General features: G+C 39.7%; 2 protein-coding genes across 4 annotated transcripts; both read right to left on the bottom strand.

Annotated features, from left to right (window-relative positions):
* Positions 1-880: 880 nt before the first annotated feature.
* On the bottom strand, positions 881-1,924 carry LOC131240779 (AT-hook motif nuclear-localized protein 16). Its single transcript, XM_058239240.1, has one exon. It carries the CDS (start codon positions 1,701-1,703, stop codon positions 942-944), a length of 762 nt encoding a protein of 253 aa, XP_058095223.1. The 5' UTR covers positions 1,704-1,924; the 3' UTR covers positions 881-941.
* A 1,472-nt stretch (positions 1,925-3,396) lies between these two features.
* Positions 3,397-15,922, bottom strand: LOC131240776 (GBF-interacting protein 1-like). Of its 3 annotated transcripts, XM_058239231.1 has the most exons (11): positions 15,632-15,921; positions 15,125-15,227; positions 11,663-11,706; positions 11,180-11,297; positions 10,952-11,069; positions 7,559-8,187; positions 6,381-6,769; positions 6,044-6,271; positions 5,434-5,598; positions 4,252-4,710; positions 3,397-4,158 (listed from the first exon to the last, which is right to left on the bottom strand). In XM_058239231.1, exons 4-11 carry the CDS (start codon positions 11,295-11,297, stop codon positions 3,880-3,882), a joined length of 2,385 nt encoding a protein of 794 aa, XP_058095214.1. In that variant the 5' UTR covers positions 11,663-11,706; positions 15,125-15,227; positions 15,632-15,921; the 3' UTR covers positions 3,397-3,879. The 3 variants fall into 3 exon arrangements, with proteins under 3 accessions (XP_058095214.1, XP_058095212.1, XP_058095213.1); XM_058239229.1 differs by lacking the exon at positions 15,125-15,227; XM_058239230.1 differs by lacking the exons at positions 5,434-5,598; positions 15,125-15,227 and having other exon boundaries at positions 15,632-15,922.
* Between the last annotated feature and the right edge of the window lie 618 nt (positions 15,923-16,540).

The following is a 16,540-nucleotide window of genomic DNA, read 5'->3' as shown; positions in this document are numbered from 1 at the left end:
ATATCATGATATTTCATGATTAAGTCTGAAGTTTAAGGAAAGATATTGCAACGCCCGTATTCAACTGATAGAACAGCAGACTGAATGGATGGGATCTTCCAAGCTGTGAGAATTTAGGGCACGGTGATGGGATCCAAATCAGCAGTTTTCTCACTGTACCCTGGCACACTCCCACAAACTCAAGGCTGGCGTGCAATTCAATCATGTACCTGTGCAAACGCAGTAGGAAAAAAGAAAGAAAAAGAAATAATGAATACATAGTGCCAAAAGCTGGGAGTTATTTGATGCTCTGGCAGAGTGTGATGCTTGATTTGCAGGCATGGAATACATTAAATTGTGGAAACCACTGTTGCTAGGTCACTGCCTGAAATCATATTAATTGAACAATGTTGACTCTGCTTGGTGGATGCTTTTTGAATTAGGACCACTGTATCTTTCATTTTTAACCATCCAATTAATGTCCTCTGATCTGATAGTCAGATTCATGATACATCTAAACGAGGACCCTTAATTTGGGAGGACCATATGCCAAAACCCCCAAATAGGATAATTGTATCCTTCCAATCTGTGTCCTGCAAATAGACGAATAAGAAGAGGATGCAGCAATGGGGAACAATAAAAAAAAATTAAATTAAATTAAATTAAATTTAAAAAAAAAAAAAGAAAAAAAAGATCGATTGCATGATCAATCTAGGGTGGGGATCATTGAAATGTGGGCCCCACTTGGATGGTCGTACAATTCCTCTTTTAATATAGTTAGGAATGCTGATAGTTTTCATTAGATTATCAGTATAGTGCAATGAGCAAATGAGTACGCCTATATAACCTCAAGTGAAATCATTCATCGAGTATGATAAGATATCAGCAAAAGAAAGTAAGATTACAGCATCCAACAACACTTTAGTAATGATAAAAACAAACAGCTAAGAGAGCCCCTTAATCTAACTCCTAGTAAATTGGTGCCCTGGTGACCAAGGGTAAAGCTCTTGAGGCAAGCTAACGTTGCAGATCAAGTTCGGTGGTGGGCCATACAAGCTGGGCACCTCAAGTTTCTGATGGTGATTTGGGTGGTGTTGATTATTTGCAGCAGCTACATCTTCATCTATTGGAAGACGATCGAATGTGGCGTTCATGAAAGATGCAGCCATGATCACCACCGGACCCGATGCAATAAGCGATCCAACAACGCCCCCACCGACAATTTGCCCCTGGGCACCTGCCAAGTAGATGGTTAGGCCAGTGATTCCAGGCGGCGCCGGTGGAGGTAAGAAAGAACCCAACAAGGAAAGTATCTCAAATCGACCATGGAGGGTGATGATAGCACCCGAAGAAGTGGGCTGCCGTAGGGTGACATTCATCACACACCCACTTCCACTAAGTATGCACAGGCCACGTTGTTTCTTCCTTGCAAAGTTAGCGATGCTCTCGCCAATATCACACCCAGACCTCACCTCCATTGCATGGGCCCAAAGTGCATTTGCACTTTCTCGAGTGATAATTATGGGTGGCTTAGGCTTGTTCTTCGAACCAATGGGCCGGCCACGTGGCCGCCTGATGTACTCTCCCTCAGCTGTTGAAGCCGTCATCTTCGGTACCATCAATGCTCTTGATTCATTACATGGCCCATGATTATTATTGGCATCGCCTGGGCAATCTGTGGTTTTGTATTTAATAGAGGGGTTTCCTAAATCTGGACCAGCCATTCACGCATTCTTTGCACCTCCCAACTTTTCCCCACTAGAAAAGAAGCTTGTCTTACAACAAATGTGATAGGATCAGAGTTTAAGTAGGATACTAATGCCCATAAATGTATGGAAAAAATTCAAAAGAATGATTGGAGATTAGGAGACGGTTAAGTAAAACCAACCTTCTGATTTTTACAGTAAAATAATTCCCACATTGCCTAACCTCCAACAGATACTCCTCTCACATTATTTGTCTTTACCAACAGACACCTAATTCACCATTAGAAAATCAAAGCAAGATGTCATCCAGCTACCAGCTTTGAAAATGAATGTGGGAGGGCCCACAAGTGCATATAAACACCAGTGCAAACAAGCTATAGCACCTCTAGTTTGGGTCCCCTGAAATAGATCAATGATCTCATGCAATGTAGGATAGAAACTTCTCTTGAAATAGATCAATGATCTCATGCAATGAAGGATAGAAAATATGTTGCTTTTGCAAGCATAGAAATTTCGTTAGGAAATTATCATGTCAATCATCATGACCCAGACACCATAAACCAACTAACGATATGCCGCCACAAATTCATCCAAACCAACATTTGTTTGGATGTTCTATCCAATTGAATTCCAATTACTATATCAATTAAAGTGGGAATTGGCTAGTTGTAGTTTCTTTAGTATTCATATTGGAGCAATTGAGTTCCGAATTGCAAGTAGGTATCAAGTTGGACTTGAAAGGAGTGTAACAGCTATTTGAGAGCTAATTCCACAATATGAATACTAGTACTGACATTTTCCATTCATCTCTTGATTAATTTGAATGTCCACATTTTAGTTCACTTTTGCAACCAAATGCCAACAAGGAGTTGCATTAACGTCTGTTTGAATAGGGTAATCCCACATAATTGGGATTGAGTTAATCCCAATTTTGATGGGTCCCATTTCTCCACACCGGATTCACTCCATTTTCTTTGCATAACTGCAATTAGCATCAGTTGTTGTTTTTTTTTTTCCCCAAAAATTTCCATAGTTTCATTTTTGCAAATAAAACTGGTGCTTTAGTGTAGGGAATCATACATGGAGTTCTGGGACCCACCTTTGTGGGACACCCTACCCAGACGGACCCATTTTCTTGTAAAACTGCTGTAGAATAAAGTGTGGAACTCCAATTGCACACTGAGTAAATTCTGTTGGGCCCACCATGAATGTATGCTTTATCCTCACTGTCCATCCGTTTTTCCAGCTCATTTTATGGGTTGAGCCCAAAATTGAAGCATGTCCAAAACTCAAGGGGACCACACCACATAAAGCAGTAGGAATAATGATTTCCACTGTTGAAACCTTGCCGGGGCCCACAGTGATGTTTATTTGTCATCCAACCTGTTCATAAGACCACACAGATATGGATGAAGGGAAAACACAAATATCAGCTTGATTCAAAACTTATGTGGCCCCCAAGATTTTTTCAACGTTCTGTTTCCTGTGGTGTGCTCCACTTGAGCTTTGCATTACGCTTCATTTTTGGGCTCCAGCCTTAAAATTATCAAGTAAAATGGATGAACGGAGTGGATAAAATACAAAAACCACGAACTCAGTATGCTTCCATAAGTGTGAGTTGTTTTGCTATTTCAAGCAATTGCCGAGAACAACAATAGCCCAAAAACATGACCAAAAAAATAAGGAACAATCCAAATAATCTGTCTGTGGATATTGGAATACTACCATAGTTAGATAATTTAGATTTAAGTGGTACAGAGAACCAAAAATAAAAAACTTGGAACAATCCAAATAATCAGTCTGTGGATATTGGAATACTACAATCGTCAGATAATTTCGATTCAAGGGTTACAGAGAAAAAAAAAAAACTTGGAACAATCCAAATAATCAGTCTGTGGATATTGGAATACTACCATGGTTAGATAATTTAGATTAACTGTTACAAAGGTAAGTCCAAGGAGAGACTTCTCTCACTATGGAAAACCATTAAGCCCGAATGAGTCACGTGAGCACCTAAGTAGAATACAACCTGAAGACGTGGGCAGCAGCTAGCCAAGTTCTCTTTATGTACAGTTGCTCAGGATCCGGACTCTCTCCATTCTAAACACTTCGATCAAACCGTAACAGCACCTTGAATCAGCAGCTACTCTTCTACTCCCCACAAAGCCATAAAAAAAAACAGGAGGCAAAAGCATCAGTAACTGTGTTGCCAGATCTGGTGTGACTGCTGAGATGGGAGACCCTGTTGGGCACTTAAAGCCCCAACGGTAGATGTTTGCTGATGTTCCTGGGAGACTCCAGTCTGAGAATTGTAGAAATTTGCAAACCCCATGGCTCCATAATGCGATGTCTGCTGGCTTTGTCGGAACCCACTATGCTGATTCTGCCCCTGCAAGCTGTAATATGTGCTGGCCGGAACAGCTGACATGGTTCTGGAACCAGGCCCCTCAACCCACATGGCCGAACCTTCATTCTGGCAAAAAAAGAGGGGAAAAAAAGTTCAGGCATAATCATGAAAATAGAATAAAATTAAAGATTAAATCATGGGTGGATTTTCCATTACTACCTGCTGAGGGATGTGATGGTTGCTGTCTTTGTAGTGAGAGCCTATAAGATCTTCATAGCTGACTGAAGTGCTTGGAGGGGTATTTGAAGGATTCAGTGTAGAGTTTCCAGGAATGTTAGGTGAACCTCCAAACCCTCCATAACCAGAAGCTATAGTGGCTGATTGAGGTAAACTGCTGATAGAAACACTGTTTTTATATTGTGGCAGTGCTGCTGGAGACTGATGGTAACTGCTGTTGCCAGCAGCATATGCCTGTTGGAAAGCAGAAGGTACATATGCATAGTTCTGAGGCAGGAACGGGTAGCCAAACATGTCGGCAAAATGTCCTAAAGGAAGAGCTGGTTGGGTGTAAGGGTGCAAAGGTAGGTGTTGAGGTAGTGCAGGACCTGTTGGAATGCTGGTGCCTGTCATTGTCCGTTGCGTTGCCTGAGGTATGGAGAAGACAGTTGGGTTCACAGCCTGCATATACCAGACGATTATGAGAACAGTAGCTCAATATAGTTCGTAACATTGTGTGGTCTACTTCTTCCACATTGTAGGAATAATAATAATAATAATAATAAAACCTTCAACTTCAAACCCAATTACCTGGTGCCAGAGCCGAGCATTACTAAGAAATGATAAAAAAATTGCCAAGGACATTCACCCAAAGACAGATTGATCAGAAGATTTGTGGCACAAGCTTGAGATCTGGATCATTCATCAAGCGTCCTACAACCACATATCTGACTGAAACAAATAGTGAAAAATGAGGTCATTCACGCAAAGACCTGGGTCATTCATCAGGTGGGCCCTCGAATATGCTTGGGCTAAAAAACAGAACAGACCACTCATTACGTAGACGATAGTGTATGAAAGGCCTGTTTAATAGCTAGGGAACATACACATGGGCCCTACATAACGAACATTCCAGATCTCACAAATGTATGCCATGAAGACCCTCACTGTCTTCACATGAACCTCCTCATCATTTCTCCAAACTGATTACCGAAATCCCTCAGGTGAATAGCCCAAGCCAGCTGAGTTTTGTTAACTTTCACTGAACTTGTCAAGATTAAAGTTTCATCAAGGACACCCATTGCTATAACTAAATCAACTCACGCATTTAACGATACAGAACCAAACCAACCCATTGCAAGCATAGTTACTAAATTCCAAAGATGTTGTATTGGAGCTACATACTTCTGGGATGGAAAGGGTCAGACTGCCGATGGAAGATACTCTGCTGCTATGTTTTGTAGGCATTGATTGTGTCGCAGAGAATGGTGAGTGGGGAAGATCAGATTCTCGCACTGGTTGAACTGCTGACGCCAACCGATGACTTGGCAGGGGATATGTGTATGCTTGCTGTACACCAAGATGCGATGTCAGGCTCATCATATCATTCCAATTTATGTAAAAGAGAATCTCTGGAATGCCAGTTTTACAAAGAGTTGTTTTATAGACCTCTAGCTTTAGTCATTGTGCTAAGACATGTTACAAGAAATGTCCAGCATCACGCTTAAATGCAATAATCAGAAGAACATAGATCTCAGAAGCACATTCAATAAAGCTGAATCTAGAGGCTTCTTATCACTGAATTCAAATAAAATTTCCTCACCAAATTATCCCCAGATAATTCAAAATTTCCACCAATAATCTCCACAATATTTGGTTTGTGCATGTCAAGCACACAACAGTGCTTGAGCATAAAAAAATGACAAGTGTTCAGAGAGAAATTAGCAAGTGCCTATTAATATTCAATTGTGGTAAAAAAGAAGAGTGTGACTCAAACCACAGAATAGTATATTACCATTTCACTGGAAAACGGAATAAGGTTCTGCAACTGGGAGCTTGTTTGTGCATAGGGGTATGTTGCAGCATTCATTTCCGTAGCGTTTTCGAATGCATAGTCAGGTAAGGAAGATGGAAAAGGGTACCGATGCCCATGTGCTACTTCTGCAGCAGTATCATGTTTTATGACCTCAGGCTGTGAAGACAAAGGGTAATCAATGCTCTCATTTGATGCAGATGTCACTTGCTGACTGTCATAATATTCAGGATTTCTGCCAGGAATGAGGCATACAAACATAATCAATATATAAAACATCAGATTGACAAAGGCATTTACAGTTGAAGTGACTGAAGACATGCCTTGTATCCGCGTGTTCGACAGATGAAGCATCAGTTAAGACATGCCTTTTATCTGGGCGTTCGACAGATGAAGCATCAGCTACTAAAGAGGTTTCTTCCACATTACTCTTCGAGGTCTTTGATGCAAATGATCCAGAAAATGTAGCACTAATACCAGACCTGAAGCTACCAAAGCTCAAATGTGAGCAGTCCGCAGTTGGGACCTGCAGATGATCTGGAATTATGACTGCTGGGTTATTCTCCATAGGTGGTGAACCAAGCTCTTCTTTATGGAAGCTCAGCTTCCGCAAGCTTGCAGCAACTGAGCTTACTGCAACACTGACATCCTCAAGTGAAGAAGGTGCAGAATATTCCAGAACACCTACATTTGAGCAGCCCCCAATTCCTGGAAAGAAATCAACAAACATCCAGAAGTTAATATGGCAGAAAATAATCACAGTTTCAAGAATACTTGCTCCATTGCTGCCCTCTAAAGTTTCAAGAATATTCAGAACAGGAACAGATGCATGGCTCCGATAAATCAAGTACAAAAATTCAAACTGCAACATGTATGTGGACAAAACCAACCACCACCTCAGTCAATTCAATAACTTCAACAGAGGCAATTGGATGGTTAGAACCCCATTCTTGTCTCTGATTTTTGCAGAATCATAAGATATCTGCTCAACAAGAGGTACATTTTAGTAATGTTAGTTTATGTAATAATGTATCAACATTATTTTAAGGGTGTAAGTTTAGTTACACCCCACAGGGTTAGAAGTACGGTTTCCACTTTGTTGTTTTATGGGTTTAGTAGGATAAGAATTTAGTTTTAATTGTTTAATGTAGCTTCCTACTTCAATTTATTTTTAATTGTTTGAGGGAGTATCCTACTTCGTGTCTTCTTCTTCTTTTTCAGTGAGATTGAGAGAGAGATGCAACTTGTAACTTCGATGGATGAATTTATTGTGTGCATTGAAGCTAACTTAAATACACAATCACATTCTAACTGCATCTATGTATTCATTAGGAAATTACATCAACAACAAGGTCAGAAAGTTCCATAACATTCAGAACAATAAACCGACTCAAGCCACCATTTTGTCCATTCCAGTTTGAATGCAATGCCCACACGATTATCACCCGTGGCCTAGGATAGGAAAATTCACAATTCAATTACGATATCAAAGATTACCTTCTTGATGCTCAGATGCAAGTCTCTGAGTCTGGTAGGAACTCTTATCTTTTAATGAAATGTCATCAAGATGAGATTCCCCTCCAGAATTATCCACAGGTATTTGTCTGTCAGATGCAGAAGCAAATCCAATGCAGTTTGCTGTTAGATTCTCAATAGTAACATTTTCCTCCAGAGGATTTTGATGCAAAGATGAATCAGGATAAACAGAAGTAGCAGATGGTTCTGCGACAGATGACCCACTTGCAGCTGGTGACTGCTCAACCAAGGGCCAGTCGTCATGGGAGATACGCTGTCTTATAGCCATGCTTGTTTCTTGAGTTATTTCTGAACCCGTGAAAGTAGGATCTTCTGGTGGCAGAGGCGTGGAATATCGGGGATGTTTGACACTGCGCTGTGATGTGCTTGACAAAACTGAATTATGAGATGAGTAGCGAGTCTCAGTGGCAGCAACGGGAAGGCTGGACGCTTTGCTGTGAGGCCTACCCATCTTCACAATGTCAGCCATTGAAAGCTGACCTGGGACCCCCGACCAAGCAGGTTGCAATCCTGATGAAGGTTGGGAGGACACAAAGATGCGCTCAGCTGTGCGGATCATCTGTGCTGCATTTTCTGTGGAAGTAGAGTCGCTGCAAACATTATTAAAAAGCATGTCAGCAATCAAGAAGCAGCCAAACATACGAGTCAACTTGAAAAAAAAAAAAAATGTAGTTGAAGGCACTTGGAACATTCCAGGCACAAGGGCGTCTGCAATACCCAGGCACACGCCAGGAGAATCCAGGTAATTTGATTTTTTTTTATTTAATTTTTTTATCACACTATGAGGAAACAGTAAGCCAATAACAAATGCGAGGACCAACAATGGAGAAACAAGTGAGTTCCCAATTGCTATAGCCTTGCACCAGGGGTTTGCATTAAGCCCATAGGCATTGGTTATGTATGAGTTAACGAGGCAATTGCAGGATGAGATCCCATGGTGTGTTGTTTGCAGATGACATAGATTTGATTGACAAGACGAGGGAGGGGGTGTAAACACACAGCTAGATTTGTTGAGGGTAGAGGTGGGCATGGGACAACTCGATCCGGCCAACTCGACTCGTTCAGATCCGACTCAACCCGAACCAAATAGGTAAGTCGGTCCGAACCGAGTAGGCTTCGCCCAATCCGAACTCAAACCGAGTCGAGTTCGAGTTACCTAGTAGTAACTCGATCCAGTTAGACTCTACTCGATCTGAAACCCGACTCGACTCGGGTTTGGGTAACACCGAATTTCTATCATCTCTAACCCTACCCGCCACACCCTACCCCGACCCGATTCCAAACTCTCTCCCTCCCTCCCTCATCCTCCTCATCTTCCAAGCCCAACAACCACCCACCACCATCACCCTCCTCCTCCTCCTCTCTCTCCTCACCACTCTCTTGGTCTCTCCCTCCCTCATCTCTCAATCCGACTCGGTGCCAACTCGACCCGACTCAGTACTTCTGACTGGATCGGACTCGGTCCGGATCAGTCCAGGCCGGACTGGACTCGGATCGAGTCAGGCATGCTGGATTCGGTATTGAGTCAGATCGAGTCAGGCATGCTGGATTCGGTATCGAGTCGGATCGAGTTCAGGTCAGGCCCATTTCAAAACCAGATCGAGTTGAGTCAGCCCTAACTCAGTCTGACTCAACTCGATGCCCAACTCTAGTTGAGGGGTGCTTTAGAATCTAAAGGATTTAAATTTAGTTGGACTAAATCGGAGTAAAGGTTGCACAATTTTAGTAACAATAGGAGTAGAAATGAGAAAAGAGTTAGATTGCTGACCAATAAGTTTCCCAAAATGTACTTCCGATATATTGTGTGGATGATGATTCATGAGTAGAGAGATTGAGAAGGATGTTGCCCGTAGAATTCAAGCAGGAAGAAATGGAGATGTGCCACTGGAGTTTTATGTGACTGTTGTGAACCACTCAAACTGAAAGGGAAATTTTATAGGATGACTATACAACCAGCCATGCTCTATGGGACAGAATGGTGAGCCAGTTAAGGACAACTTGTTCAAGTTATAGCTGAAATGAGGATTTTGAGATGGATGAGTGGCAAGACAAGGAAAGAAAAAGAAATGAGTACATTCGAGGGAATTTAATAGTAGCACCAACGGGTAATAAGATGTGGGAAAACAGACCTAGATGGTTTGGTCATGTGCAACAGAGACCAAGAACTGCACTAGTTAGAACTGAGCACATATTGAAGGTTCTAAAAGGGCAAGGGGAAGGCCTAAAAGGCTGTGGTAGATGTAGCAAGAAAAGATTTGATGAGCTATGGTTAAACTCAAGTTACGGCCCTAGATAGAGTGGAAAGATGGAAAAGGATTAATGTAGCCAACCCCAATTAGTTGGGATAAGGTTTAGATGATGAGAAATTATTTCATATCATAAACATTACATCTAGATACATATTGATTTTTTAATAGTTTTAACTCTAAAACTAATTTTAACATGATGAAATGGAACTAATTGTAAAGTTATTACATATTTTGGAAGATTAGAGAGTTTGAAACTTCCAAAACTTGGTAACTTACATCTATCCATTCACACATTCCTATCAATCCACAAACCATTCCAATTTTAAGGCAATCATATTCAATACACGAAATACCCTTATTCTGAAACACACAAATAAAACCCTTATTTTGAACCCCATATCATTTCTTGGTGTGATAAGTAGGCGTGCCTACACCAGGTGATAGGCACTTGCCTAGAGATAGTGCCTCACTCGGGGCACGGGCATGGTAGAAGGTGGCCCAAACACCTTAGGCATGTGCCTAGGCACGCACCCGGCTTACCTTTAACTCCTAGGGTTACAACAGAGGCTTGTGAAGCAACTCATACCTGAGATAGATACAGGTAAGAAATTAACGTAATGAGGATACACATCAAGAGCATGCATACATATACACATCAAGCAGAGACATGTATAGTTTTGCACCAAAAGGTACAAAAGATAGAGGTAACGTTACTAACGTATACAAAATCAAGCACTAAAACAGGAAAAGAAAGAAGGAACAACTTCCACAAGTATATGAAGAACAGCATGCATATATGCTGACTGTATGCACTGCACCAATTAAGCACAAGGGGCATGAGTTAAAATCTAACAAGATTCAGAATGAAAGAAAACCAGAATCAATTGAAAGACAGGTAGTGCTAAATATAACAATTGAAGACGAAACTCATTCATTAGAGTTGAACTCAAAATCCAACTCTCTTTTTTTTTTTTTTTTTTCTTTTCTTTTTTTTTTTTCTTTTTTCTTTTTTTCTTTTGGTTTTTTTGGAGAAATAAAATGCCTAATGTCATTCAGACTCAGGACTAGTAAGAAACATTTCACTGGAAGTTGCAACTGCACTGACCTCAGAGATGTAGACCAACAATTAGTATTATTTCCACCAGATGCAGAAGATGAACTCGGAATGCTATTCACTCCATTTTCCTTCTTGTATACAGGTTTTCCATGCATAACTCCAGAGTCTGACAGAATGCACAAGGGATTGCTAAATAGAATGCCTACTTTAGAAAACAAATTCAAATTTAACTCAAATGCATATATAGGACAAGATTTCATTATCACATTCGCATACCACTAGAGCTGAATTGGGTGTAGCCACCGTGCCCAACATTACGGTCAGCACCACCCCTACCTCCACGATTTGGAGTACTACCAACACCTCGAGGCCGAGATTCTGTGCTCCCCTTCATCTGGCACAATGAGAGGATAGAAAATAGTAGACTCATTATTGAAAGCAATGTAAACTAACAAAAGGTTCACATGTGCTGAAAGTTCAGAGGTATTTTGTAGAAGTTAGAATTATGTTCCTAGTTAAAGCAACTGTAAGCTGGTAAAGGAACCAAGTAATAGCTATTTAAATCATCAAACAAAATATATGAAACATACTCTATTTTACAGTTGCAGACAAAACAAATAGAGAAAACAAACAGTGATAGCCTAATGTTAAAATCTATTGAATCTTAGGATTCATTTTTATTTTTAATGGCAATTAAAGCTCAGGAAATGAACTTGAACAAGCTAGTGGAAACAGTAGATATTTAACAAAAGCACTCACCTCCTTTTTCTTTTCTCGTTTGCTCTTCACCTCGTGAAAAGTATCTGTGCAATGAACAATCATTAGCTAATCTACTCATGGCAGTACTGGGAATTCTAAACTAATCCATGATGCCTCCATAAATTGTAGCCTGAGGAAACATTATAGAATAAGTACCTGTTTGGTTTTCCAATTACAACTGTAAATGGTTGTAATTTGGTGGTCACATCACATCCATTTGACTGTAATGATGATTTTATTACTCTCTTTTTTTCTTTTTTTTTTTGTTACCTTGTTTGTTTCACCCTGAATTCACCCTAAAAATGATGGTTTTGTAATGGGAAAATGTAATGATTACATTTTTCTTTACCTCCTTTCACAAGTATATTTGACTCTTGATCTATGAGCCATAATTCCTTACTAAACAAACACCAAGAAAGGGTAATGATGGCTCATTTACCTTGCACTTCACAAGAAGTTGGAAAATAAAACAGGCCCTAAGTGTAAAATAGCCCAAGCTCCCATTTAAAACAGTACAAAGCAAAATCCTAACGAGGGCACCAATCAAGATGGGGAAAAAAGAAGCATTTGATGAGAAAGAAGAGGTTGTAGACTGGAGTAAAAGAAGAACTGCTAGAAATAGCCCCCCCAAGGCTGTTATTCAGTTTTGAAATCTGCTTAGATTCGTGTTTTATTTCAGGAATCGAAGTAACCGTATCTTAGAAGCCCATTTTTCCTGAGCTTGCGGAGAGGCCAATGAGAAGACCTCCATGCTCGCTAGAGAGGGACAAGAGGGATACTGGTTTTGTCCCCATCTTTGTATGTGGCATACTCATCTTCCTTTTTATGGTTTTAATAAATTTTATCACCATTAAAATATGTAACATTCAGATTTTATTCATGCATTTACAACCAGTGGTTAGACTATTATACAAAACCAGTACGTATCCACCGCCATGGACTGGTTTTGTCCATGAACAATGCAGTTGTATCAGCCCATCTGTAACGGCCCAATATGACCCAGTTTCCGCAGGGATTGATACAGAGGACTGAAATGGATTTGTAATCCTTCCTTGCAATGCTAGCTGCAGAGTAGCATTAATAATAAGAGAAGGTTTGAACATCTATACACGTTCAGTTACCAGAAGCACCATGAAGCAGGTACAGGGGACTAAAAGTAAAACAATTCATTGCAGGACACAACGGGCACATGCATTGATAAATTCCAATCGTCCATCCTTTAATAGACAATAATCAAAAGGTACTGAAAATTTTTTATGGAAAAAGGGTACTGAGCATGTTTTCTCACATTCTATTTCACTCCCCGAGGGAGGGTTCTTTTCACCTTTCCCTCATGGTACTACACTGTCAGTCACCCAAGAGTATTTAGCCTTGCAAGGTGGTCCTTGCTGATTCACACCGGATTCTACATGCCCATTACAGATACATCAATGATGGAAAATCATCTGATTGGACCAAATACTGGTCCACCAATAGAGATGAAAGAAGATGGGAATGATTTATTTTTTTATCCCCGAAAGGTTATGGTAATTTTTAGAAAAGCGCCAAGCTGGGTAAGATATAGGAATCCTCAAAGCCTAATACATGATTTTTGTAACGCCAATAGCCAACTTCATACTCTCCTTATGTTACACTAAATGTCCTGTGTACTTGCCTTATAGGACCATCAGTGATATTGTCTCTGAAGCATGACAGAAAGTCTTATACTGATTTATGCCATTTAAAACTTCCAAACAAACACCTGGCACACTTCCTGGGCTAAAAAGGAATGACAAACTCAGTATGGATATCATATCAAAATCTCCACACATTCTCAACACTTTGATAGCTTGCAGAACAACTCATTTTGTTTATCGAACAGCAAAGGTTCCTTCCTTTGTAAGGAAAAGAGTGCAGACATGAAACCAACTTCAAAGAGGCTATGTGACAGGCATCTAAGAACCAATTGGAAGAGACCCTGCCATTGCTCCACATCTATCACGAAACAAAGCTATAGGCATGTTTGGATCGTGTTTCCATACGTGGATTCCGCTTGGATTCCATGGACAACAAAATGATTACCCGATGATAATTTCAATGGTCACCGTAGGAAATAGGATTCCAAAAATGGAGTGCTTGTTTGGATAGCAAGTGGCATCCTCAAATTCATTAGACAAAATCACCTTATTTCTTGTGCCAAAGAATTCTTATCATGGATAGGAGCAATGTTCTCGGTATTGGTATCATTACATGTATTGATGACCGGGGAACATGTATCAATATCACTAATATTACTGCCAATACTCGGAAAAATATTGTTGTCCAAGGGAAATATTGGGAAAATGGTGAAATTTTTCAGTGAAACTACAGGAAATGATAAAAGACACGCGTTTGCTTACACATGAAGGAATCAAAATATTGCCAAAAACAACTATACATAATAAGGTTTCATTTTAAAGGGGCCTAACTATGTGTTGTCAAAAAAATCACTATAAATAAATACAAAAATTGTAGTCAATCAATAAATAACACTCATTAACACACACACACACACACACACACACAAACACACAACACCCCCCCCCCCCCCAAACACACCACACACATTAATTAACAGCAAAGAACACATTTTCCAATATACAAGTGAAAAAAGTAGGATTTCCTCAAAATTTTCATTTTTGTTCCTCAAAATTTTCATTTTTCACTAAAATGTTAAAAAAAAAAAAAAATTGCCACGAATCCGTGTCAATACATGAGGATCATGCATAGACATAGATTTCCATTGCAATCCATGCTAACAATTGCCAAAAAGAAAATTAAAATAAAATGAAGTCTCTATGAATTTTTCGTCACCTATGAGTTCCAGCCTGTCTTCATTTCGAGTCAAGATTTCTCCCCACATACAAACTTTGATTTAGTAAAAATCAAGAGTGATCGAAATCACCTAAAGAGCAAATTTCCAAAAAAAATGGAGATTCTTTAGGTTTTTGGAAAATTTTCCAAATTATTACCAATGTTCACCAACTTACAGATTTTTCCTGGTCTCAAGGATATTATCGCTGGTCTCGAGGATATTATCGCTGGATATTATCAATAGTATCGCCAATGCCAGGAAACTTTCATAAGGAATTCTTCTCAAAGTATCATTGGTATCGATAATATTGCCAAGTAACGTCAATACTATTTTTAAAAATAATAATAAAAAATCAGCAATATTTGGATGTATTTACACTTACAGTAGTTTCAATTAACCTAGTGATACACATAATATCACCGATATTCAGAACACTAGATAAGAGTAATGAATACTGTGTGGAACCCACATATCCAAATAGCCCAACCATCTAATTAGGTAAAAACAATTTTCATTTCCGCATGGATTCCATGTGTCCAAGCACCCAAAACTGATTTCTGCAATGTTTCATGTAGGAGCCCAGGCACATGGAACATTTATTTGGGGCGGAAGAGGCAGTAAATGCATACCATGTAAGGCAGTTCCGATACTCCATGCTACCCCAAATTCTTGGTAGGATGAACGGCGCCCAAACTACCAGTTAGTTGCAATACACACAAACACACCCTAATGCTGAGAAAAATAAAAGTTGAAATCGTTACAGAACAGTCATTGGGATTGCTTTCAGTATAACAGAAAGGACACGAGATATCTTCAAGAGCAAAATATCTTAGTCGGACTTACATACAACATCATCCGCAACAATGGTATGTATCAGTAGGGTTTTCTAGACCCGACAGGCCCTAATTCAAGTGCAAAAATAGAATATTTTTTTTCTTCCATCGATAATAATCGTAGTAAGGGATAGTGACACAACAACATCAAACTGAAAGATTCCATCTTGCAAAGATATTATAAAGGGAATTTCTCAACTAAGGAAAGAAAATATGCGAAAGCAATGAGAACCCAAAACATGAGAGATTAGAGAAAAAGAAAGAGGAGATAATATAACGATGGAAATAGATGGTTGGATGGACCTTGGGAGAGGAGGCAATGGACGGTTTCGTTGGGGTCCATGTTGCATTCTCTGAGCATGGCGTAGATCTCATGATCAGGGCAGTTTACAATCTCCTTCAAGCTCTGGACCATCTTCCTTGAAATCGCTGGGATTGAAGGATTCCCACTCGCCTTCATATTGCTACTGATGATTCCGTTACTCATTCTCTCCCTCTATCTCTCTCTATCTCTATCTCTCAGTGTTCTTCTGCTCTTGCTTAGTTCTGTGAGGAGGATATCTCATCCAAAGCCGCTTCGCTGCAAAAACCCTCTCTTTCTTATTTATCGTTTTTATGAAAGAAAGTAATTACTATGAAAAACTGCTCCAGTGGTCTTCAAACCCTTATAAGTTATAGTGATCTTATTAGAATCGATTCACTTTTATAGTTCATTAGATCAATCTGGGCCGTCTATTAAATTAAAAAAACAATTTAAATAATAATTATATAAATATTTCACTGATAAAATTATCTAATCCGTCCTTTATTTGGACTTATTTTTTATATCCATCCTTTTTCTAGGCAGGGAATGGAATGACTATGATCGCCTAAAAAAAGTGATTTTTCAAAATTATAAATATTTCGTAATGGGCCCTAACAAATAAATGGATCCGATTGTTGATTGGACCTATTCTTGTGTAAACAATCTTGACCATTCATAATAAAGGCCGTTAATCAACAGTTAATATTTATTGAATTGGCACTGCATTATTTTCATGGTAGCCGATGAAGCATGGTTTGAACCTAATGAACGGTCTGGATCGATGAATTTGATTGAATTAGACCTCCTAAGTAGACCATTAGCGATATGTAGTGCCCTAAGAGCAGTGGAGTAGTTAGATGCGGTGTATAGTACTCAAAGGTCCGACGAATTGCAAAAATACACGTGAG

This window comes from Magnolia sinica, chromosome 3, assembly GCF_029962835.1.
Source record: "Magnolia sinica isolate HGM2019 chromosome 3, MsV1, whole genome shotgun sequence".
NCBI lineage: Eukaryota > Viridiplantae > Streptophyta > Magnoliopsida > Magnoliales > Magnoliaceae > Magnolia > Magnolia sinica.
This window is presented reverse-complemented; position numbering and strand designations above follow the sequence as displayed.